Below are 9,676 nucleotides of genomic sequence, written 5' to 3'. Positions count from 1 at the left end.
TGTTGGTGCATTCACCGCTTCTGGAGGCAGGTTGTTCCACTGGTTAATTGTTCTAACTGTCAGGAAGTTTCTCCTTAGTTCTAGGTTGCTTCTCTCTTTGGTTAGCTTCCACCCGTTGCTCCTTGTCCTGCCTTCAGGCGCTTTGGAAAATAGCTTGACTCCCTCTTCTTTGTGGCAGCCCCTGAGATATTGGAACACTACTATCATGTCCCCCCTTGTCCTTCTCTTTGTTAAATTATCTGAGTGAAGCCTGCCCGATAAGTGGAAAGTTGAATAGAACAAAAATGAAAAAAATAAATAAATGGAGGTGATCAAAATCTAGGTAAGCCAGAAGGAAATTAATCTGGGAGCTAATGAGGTGGTAAAATGTACCTTCCCCATCTACAGGTAAACTGTATTCCCCATCTACAGGTAAACTGATCCTCCCCCATACATTTTGACTGCTTATAGTGCCCTTGCAAGAAAGCATTGACAGGAAGCTGAAGTGACGGGAAGAAGATTCCGTCAGGAACTTGTGACTCCGTAAACCAAATGGTGTATATTCGCCAATCATATCTCAGAATAGTATGGCTGCCATACTTTCTTTGGTAGAGGACAGGAAGGCCTGGAGGAACGTTGTCCATGGGGTCACGATGGGTCGGACACGACTTCGCAACTAATAACAACATGCTTACTTGGTAGGAATGGATTATATAATAATGAAGTCATACAGTAAAAAAAAAAGCAAAAAAACCACTCTTTTTTATATATAAAAAAATCAAAGAGCCATTTATAACAAAGCACAAAAAATGATGTATCATTTATTTATTTAGCGTATGGCATCTAAAGAGATCATGCAATCACTGATATATAAATATGTTCAAATAAAGTATCAGCAAATTTACATTTATGTGTGTGCGTATGTGTGTATGTATGTATGTGTGTGTGTGTGTGTGTGTGTATACATACACACAAGGGTGATGGTTTGTTCTCCGAGCTTGTGGGTTGGTTTACAAATGTTTCATTATCAGGCTAAGTAACATCTTCAGTGGAATTTAGTGAATCTCAGTGTCAGTATTCTGTTTATAAGGGCTTCAGGTGTGCGTGTGCCAAGTGAGGGTCTTGTGATAGGTCAGGTATGAGTCATCAGTGAGGGGCTTGTGATGGATCTTAAAACAGTTCTTTTAAGAATTTATTTACAAAAGATCCCAAATCCATGTTTTGCAACTACACGTAGAAGGCCTAAGTAGAAATAAATGTGAGTATGTAAGCAAACTGGTCATAGATAATAGGATGGAAGTGGTAACACTACAAGATGCTCATTTTGCTACTAACAAACAGATTAAAGCTCAAGGGAAGATCCCAGGGTACAAAATTGTACCCGGCATAATGTCTAATGTTCATGGAAACATTAACAAACTGGGTAGAGCAGAATGAGCTTCACCTAGAACTGAAGAAGTTTCTTGAATGAAAAGCGAAATATCTTCAAGGAAAAAACAAAGTCCAATTGCCTTTTGAAAAAAAGCACCTTTGGGACAACCATGACATAGATGACTGAGAATCTGCATAGACACCCACCTTATGGTGCCAAAGACAGGAAAACCTTCCATTCAGCAAAATGAAACAAACCCAGATGTATCACTGAAAGAAGAATAATCCCACCATCCCTTCAAACAATATTATTCTGAATGTTTTAATGTAGACATGTCAAACACAAGGCCCGGGGGCCGGAAGCAGCCCACGACGTGGTTTCATGTGGCCCGCGAAGCCATCCTGGAAACAGTGAGGGAACGGCCCCCGCTGCCTTGGCCCCAGCCCTGGCCGCCCGGGAGCCAATATATAATTTTGTGGTGGCCATCTATGCTGAAACACATTCAGTCTTAGCTCCACAAGGCCATCTGGAAACAGCAAGGGACCGGTCCCTGCCACGTTGGCCCCACCCCCTGGGTGCACACTGAGGAGGTATCACCCTTTGTGAGGAATGAAGAAATGCACCATCACCTGGAAGTGGCCAGCAAATGGCCCTCGCCTACTTCACATATCCGGCTTGATGGGCTCCGGGGGAGGGGTTTCGGCAGGCTCTTCCAGTGGACCATGCCTTGGCGCTTGCCCTGGTCCCACCCCCTTCTGCCAGAGACCCTTAGATCTGTCCCACTCCTGCCCAGGCCCCCACAGGCACGATGTAGAGCTGGCCATGCCCACCCAGTAGGCCACACCTACTCTAGCCACACCCACCCAGTAGGCCGCGCCCACCCTGGCCACACCTACCTGGCCCCCCGAGGACAACCGCAATGCTGATGCGGCCCTCAATGAAATTGAGTTTGACACCCCTGTTTTAATGGCTGATAAATAATTGAAAGAGATAGAATATAATAAGCCAGATTCCTCACTCACTCTGACTAAGGTATTACCTTACTAAAATAAGAATTCAGAAGAAAGGGAATAACAGGTAAGATCCCATTTGCGTGATGAGTTTTGGAGTGGCAGCACTATGATTTTTCTAGTATGCCAGTTCATCCCTACCCCCCAAGAAGACGAAATTCTCATCAGATTAATGAAGTTTCCCCTCAAGGTTTGTTGGTTCTAATCAAAAAGGAGCTGTTAATGGAAAGATTTATTTTAATTCATTTTTATTCTGATTTTCTTCTATAAACCCAAAAGAAGGATATGACCTAAACCCAATAATGTGATAGAGACCATGTTTAGAATGTATCAGAAATGTTTTGGTGATTCAAACTCAGTCCAGAAATGAAGGGAATGAAAAGGCAATTAATTTTGCCAAAAAAAAGAAAAGGATTCATGGTATTTTGCTTGCAGTTAGTGTTAACTTTTTAAAATCATGGCATTATTGACTTAAAGGAAGACAATTCTACACAAGGACATCATAAATGTCATGATCTACTTCAAGTTAGTAGCTACTTCCTGGTTAAGTGGTTTCACTGGGTTTTCTAACTCTGCTCTACAGAATCCTTCCCCTAAGGTCCATTAGAGTCGACTGGTTCTAATCCAAAAAGGAACTGTTGACAGATTATTTTAATTCATTTATTGTGGTTTTCTTCTATAAACCAAAAAGAACGGCATGACCTAACTCCAATAATCTGATAGATAAAAAGCTTCGAAAGTATCAGAAAAGTCTTGGTGATTCAAACTCAGCCCAGAAATGAACAAGATAAAAAAGCAATTTATTTTCTTTTAAAAAAATAAAGAGATAAATATTTATTCTCCTAGCATGGTGATTTTGTTTGCAGTGAATGCTAACTCCTTATAGTTATGGCATTATGATTTAAAGGAAAACTATTCCACTGCATGTCATTATGAACTTCAATATCATAATTTGGAAAATATCTACTCCCAGTTTGTAGCTACTTCCTGGCTAAATGGTTTTCACTGGGTTTTCTAACAGTACTCTACAGAAACTTCCCCTAAGGTCCATCCATTTATCAAATTCCCAGAATGAATCCTTGGGCTTCTGTCAGGAGATCTTGTTAAAGAAAAAAGTCCCTTCGTCTCTCTACAATTTCTGATCCTCTAGGAGTCAACTGAATTTAAAGGCTCCTTCACAGTCTTTGATGTTGGCTGATGCAAAATCACCAGTGCATATGAGTACATCTCCAGTTTTTCAGACAGTCCTGTTTGGTGGGTTGGTTTTTCCTATTGGGCAACATTATTGAATATTTTATTGATCTAGCTCATTAACAGCAGTAAAAGGAAACAGAAGCTAAATTTCAAGGTTAACATGCTTATTTCCTTGTTAAGAATTGCTTAATTCTTTATTTAATGATCCTCTCATGTTCTCAGGCTTACCATGAAAAAAGACAACCAATCCTGTTTGACCGAGATTGCCCTTCTAGGCTTCTCCGATTTCCAGTCCATGCGAGAACTTCTCTTTTGCCTGGTTCTAATGTTCTACCTCATGGCTCTGACGGGCAACAGTCTGATTTTGATCCTCACCATTCTCAATCCAACCCTTCACACCCCAATGTACTTCTTCCTTTGGAATTTGTCCTTTTTGGAAATTGGCTACACCTCCACCATCAGCCCAAAGATGCTAGTGGACATATTATCAGAAAATCGGACTATATCCTTTTGGGGCTGTGGCTGTCAAATGTGTTTCTTCATTCTCTTTGGTCTCAGTGAGTGTTGCCTTCTTTGTGTCATGTCGTATGACCGCTATGTTGCTATTTGCAAACCCTTGCAATACCCATATATTATGAAATACAGGAAATGTGCTAAGCTTGCTGCTGTGTCATGGGCCATTGGTATTTTTGTGAGTTTGGGGCAATCTGTTTCCATCTTCACCCTTCCCTTCTGTGGATCAGATAGAATCAACCATTTCTTCTGTGATATTAAGCATGTTCTGAAATTGTCTTCCACCAATACCTACAAGGATGAACTGGCCATTGCCATACTAGCTGTTCTAATTATCTTGACACCCCTTTTGCTCATCCTCTTCTCCTACATCCTCATCCTCTCCACTATTCTCAACATGCCTGGGGCCAAAAACAGGCGCAAAGCATTTTCCACTTGTTCCTCGCATCTCACTGTGGTCTGCATTTTCTATGGAACTGCCATTTTTACCTACATTCATCCCAAATCAGAATATTCTATGGACAGTAACAGATTCCTTGCCCTGCTCTACACAGTGGTGACCCCAAGCCTGAATCCTATCATTTACAGCTTGAGGAATAAAGAGATAAAAGCTGCTTTCAAGAAATCTGTAGCAAGGAAACAGGTCTCCTTTATGGAATGATCCTAGTATAACTCCAGAAATACAATGTTGTTGTCATGCACATATTTATGAGGTACATTGGATTCTAGGGGATATTAGTGGCAGATTTCACCCTTTACAGCAAAATTACTTAGAGGCTGATAATTTTTTTCAAAATAAGGGAGAACCCTGAAAGGTAACATCAATTTATTATTTGATGACTCATCTGCTCAGAAAATCTACAAAAGGAGACTGCAAAAGGAAGGCCATAAAAGATGTTTCTAAGGAATCATTAGCAAGGAGATGGATCGTCTTTATCTAATAATCCAAGAATGTAGTTGTTTTCATCCCTTTATCAGATGGCGGTTCTCATGAACATATTATGGGTAAAAATGAACTCCACAGGTACTCCTAGTAAATGTTTCTCTTCCCTTCTGTATGACCCAAAGTTGGTAATAATTTATTTCAAGAAGGTAAGAGCCCTGACAGGAAACCTAATTTTTATGTCTAGTAAAACAAGTAAATGATTGAAAAGCCATTTCCTTACAAGGAAGGAAACCAGACAGCTGAAGGAAGGTGGGAAGAAAGAAGAAAGAGGCAATGTGTGGAGAAAGAAGGACCAGGCGAGAAGCAGGGTGGATGACACAGGTTAGGAGAAAAAGAGGCTAAGCTGGAAGGTGGGGTTAAACATGTAATCAGTTTAGAATCATTGCTTTGTCACAAAAGACCTGATTCTAGCCCTCCGTGAATTATGTTGACCTTTATCTAACACCAATTTAGCTTTGCCCATTAGTTTACTAAATTCTGGTATTAGATGTAGCAATAATAAACTCTTCTATCCTTTGAGCTCAACAAATGTCCTGGTTATTTGCATCTGAAAACGGGTTCATTGAAAGAACCATGCATGGGTATCAACCACATCTCCTGTTGAGGAACAGAAGGAGTATGATTTCATTGGGTTATGTTTGAACCACAGGCCATGATACAAGTACATTGAAATATTGATTGATTTACTGACAGCTCTGGATTAAAAGATATGCATAAAGAGGAATGGGGTTAAAATCCCTCCTGATAGACTAACTCAGATTATAATCAAAATGTGATTGGCTATAGTTGGGGGTTTTGAAAAAACAAGGAAGCAATATTCTATAAACACAATTTCTGGATAGGGAGAGGGAAAGATAGAGAATTACTACTGTTTGCTTTCCCAGAATTCTGCTCACCTCATGGTATCTTCTCCAAGCTTAGCATCACTGCTTGCCTTTTTCAAAGTTGTATGACTGAACTGATAGTTTTACTTACTCTTGAAAAATGTTTTTGCAGAAGGGATAGTTGTTTAATATGAACTTACATTGCTGTGCCAGAGCTTTGTTTTTGCTGGGAAAGTAATACTTGGGTTAGGAGCGTCTAATCTGAACTTCAGAAATACTAGCACGTGTGACGTATTACTTTAATGCAAAGGGAAATAAAGACGTATTAGGAAGTATTATTTATTCAAGTATGTATACAACTGAGAACTGAATTCAGAGATGGTACCACCTAAATTGTTGTTGTTGTTAGTTGCAAAGTCGTGTCCGACCCATCGCGACCCCATGGACAACATTCCTCCAGGTCTTCCTGTCCTCTACCATCTTCTGGAGTCCATTTAAGCTCACACCTACTGCTTCAGTGACTCCATCCAGCCACTTCATTCTCTGTCGTCCCCTTCTTCTATTGCCCTCAATCTTCCCCAGCATCAGGCTCTTCTCCAGTGAGTCCTTTCTCATTAGGTGGGCAAAGTATTTGAGTCTCAACTTCAGGATCTGGTCTTCTAAAGAGCAGTCAGGGTTGATCTCTTCTAGGACTGACCGGTTTGATTACCTTGCAGTCCAAGGGACTCGCAGGAGTCTTCTCCAGCACCATAGTTCAAAGGCCTCCATTCTTTGTCGCTCAGCCTTTCTTATGGTCCAACTTTCACATCCATACATTGCAACTGGGAAAACCATGGCCTTGACTATACACACTTTTGTTGGCAGAGTGATGTCACCTAAATACTTTGAACTAATTTTGATTTTTTTTAAAAATATATATATATTACCATGAATATCAGTTTTTAATAAAATTGCAATAATAAACTAATTATGTTTCTCTGGTCTTCCTTATTTAAAAAACACCCTCCATTATCCATTTATATAGTTATATGTTATTAGTGTGTTTTTATCCTGTTTTGATATGTTTCTCTCCACATTCTTCTCATTCTTCACTGACAAATCTATTGAAATCCTGATTTAATATCTACAAATGTAGTAATTGCAACTCTGGTGACATAACCACCATTCTCAGCGCATAAAAATCAATAACCATATCAACAGATCCTGAGAATAGTAGCAATATTGTAAGCAGGGCTTTTTTGTCATAGAACGCACGGAACGGCATTCCAGCACCTTTTTTTGACGGATTTTCAACTTCCACAGAAACAATAGTGAAGGTGGCTCTTCACTCAGCTTATGCTGCTTTGGGGGAAAGAGCCCTGGCTTCTGCTGCCCCCAACAGGGGAATGGCATGTGGTTAGTCCCGGGGTACAACTCACGCATTTGTGCCCACCAGACTCGGCTGCTTTCTCCTGCATAGGCTGTGCTATTCCCTTTGTTGTCTTTCCAAAGCCAACAGGAATTACCCAGACCTGGTCATTGACAGCTGTCTCTGCACCACTGAATGCTCTGAGCAGAGGCGAGTTGTCAGGAACTTTGCACCCTTCCCTGCTGCCCAACCAGTCTTTTCAGATGAGTCTTCTATGACAGGGCTTTTCAACCAGTGGTACGGGTACCACCTGTGGTACATTAGCACCTGGCAGGTGGTACGCGACCATCCTAGAAAAGTAGTGGGGGAGGGGAATGAGCTGAACCCATGTCAGCACCTGACAAGCCTGAGCGAGAGATGGCTGGAGCTGCAGGGCTGTCAGGGCTCAGCTGAAGTGCCAGGATCAGCACTTCTTCGGGACTGTCAGGGCTCAGTGGAAGCACCAGGATCAGCGCCAGGTTCCAGCTGGAGCTCGGCACTGATCCTGGCACTTCTGCTGAGCCCTGAAGAAGCGCCGATCAGCTGGAATGTTGCAGCATCTCCAGGGTCTTGTGATTTACATTCAGACGCTTGGCAACTGATTCATATTTATGATGGTCACAGTGTCCCAGGGTCATGTGAAGTGACCAAACCTGCTGCAACCACCCAGCAAATGGGGGAAATAAAAACCAAACACACACACACACACACCCGCTGCCAATCCTCAACAGAAATGCTCACAACAATGAAAACCTCGGACAGGAGGAAGAGCACTGCCGGGTGGGCAGATAGGTGTCTTGCTCGGCTGTGGCTTGGGGGGCACTTTTTTCAGTGCCGTTGTAACTTCGAACAGTCACTAAGTGAACTGTTGTAAGTTGAAGACTACCTGTACTTCATCACTTTTTTTCCTTTTTTTGTCATCAAGTTTTTGACACCTTGCTAGGCGACTGGGGTACTTGGATATTGCCATATCCTAAAAGTGGTACAATGGGTGAAAAGGTTGAAAAGCCCTGTTCTAGGACAGTAGTCCCCAGCCTTTTGGGCACCAGGGACTGGTTCCGTGGAGAAAGGTTTTTCCTCGGACCAGAGGGTGCGTGATTTTGTGTGCTGCCAGCATCCCATGGATGGGGTTTTGTTTGTTTGTGCAGACCAGTTGCTGACATGCTGCGGCCCAGTATCAGTCCACGGACCGGGGGTTGAGGACCATGTTCTAGGAAAGATAAATAAAAGGAAGACGGTATCCCTAAAGATTATCTCATACAGGTAGTACTCAACTTATAACCACAATTGAGCCTAAAATGTCTGTTACTGAGACATTTGTTAAGTGAATTTTGCCTCATTTTATGACCTTTTTGCCACAGTTGTTAAGTTGTTAAGTTAGTAACACAGTTGTAAAGCGAATCTGGCTTCCCATTGATTTTGCTTGTCAGGTCACAATAGGTGATCACATGACCCCAAAACACTGCAACTATCCTGAATATGAGTCAATTGCCAAAGGTCTGAATTTTCATCATGTGACCACAGAGATGCTGCAGTGGTTGTAAGTGTGAAAAACATCCAGAAGTCACTTTTTTCAGTGCCATTGTAATTTCAAACAGTCCCTAAATGAACTGTAGTAAATCAAGGACTACTTGTATTAAAAGCTCCACATGGAAAAATTGTATTATCTCTGGACAAAGAGTTATAACTTAGCTTGCACTGTATGCACAAAATTCTGATGGATGCAGGTTTTAGATTTGAAATCTGCCTCAACTTATTTGGAAGTAGTTATAAACTTGGGAATGAGACAGCATTATCACTGGTTGTACTAAATCGTCAAAAAATGGGCCTTGAGTCAATGTGAGAGACAAGGGCGTGAATAGTCTCAAATATGGACTGGATTTATTCACTGCATTTCATTTTCAACTTCAGAGTCCAAATTCTCTATGAACTCAAGAAAATCTACCTAATAAGGAAATATGTAAGGACCTACTTCAGCTAAGCCACCCAAGAAAGCAGAACTCTTGAAACAAGCATTGTCTCAAAAGGAAACTTTTATTAGGGGCTAGTGACAGCAGGGAATCAAGGCAAGATCTGAGAGAAAAACCTGCGAAGTGATATATTATAAGTAGCATTCAATACTCCTCCCCTCCTCCCAGTGTCCCAGTGTTCATTTGAATCCCAGCCAATCCACAGGTGGCATCTGTGTTTTGGTAACCGGACTTTTTGGCGGGCTCTTCAAGGTCTCTCTCACTTTCGATTTCTTTTGGCTCCAAGCACAAACCATTTCTCAGATAAAAGTGAGACATTCCATCCCCCGGGGAAGGGCAACAAGGCAACAAAGCTAACAAAGCCAGACATTTATCTCATTTCTTCACTGAAAAAAAACCATTAAATACACTGGAAAAATTGCAACTCTGGTGTCACAACTACAAGAATGTCACTATCTGCAGAATTTTGGATCTCTCCTCA

The 9,676-nt window shown here is 41.5% G+C and overlaps 1 protein-coding gene across 1 annotated transcript; it reads left to right on the top strand.

The window, feature by feature from the left end:
- The first annotated feature begins 3,784 nt into the window (after positions 1–3,784).
- LOC107290225 (olfactory receptor 10AG1-like) lies at positions 3,785–4,729 on the top strand. Its single transcript, XM_015819090.1, has one exon. It carries the CDS (start codon positions 3,785–3,787, stop codon positions 4,727–4,729), a length of 945 nt encoding a protein of 314 aa, XP_015674576.1.
- The last annotated feature ends 4,947 nt before the right edge of the window (positions 4,730–9,676 follow it).

Source organism: Protobothrops mucrosquamatus, unplaced genomic scaffold (genome assembly GCF_001527695.2).
Source record: "Protobothrops mucrosquamatus isolate PMUCROS unplaced genomic scaffold, P.Mucros_1.0 scaffold859, whole genome shotgun sequence".
Classification (NCBI taxonomy): Eukaryota; Metazoa; Chordata; class Lepidosauria; order Squamata; family Viperidae; genus Protobothrops; species Protobothrops mucrosquamatus.
This window is presented reverse-complemented; position numbering and strand designations above follow the sequence as displayed.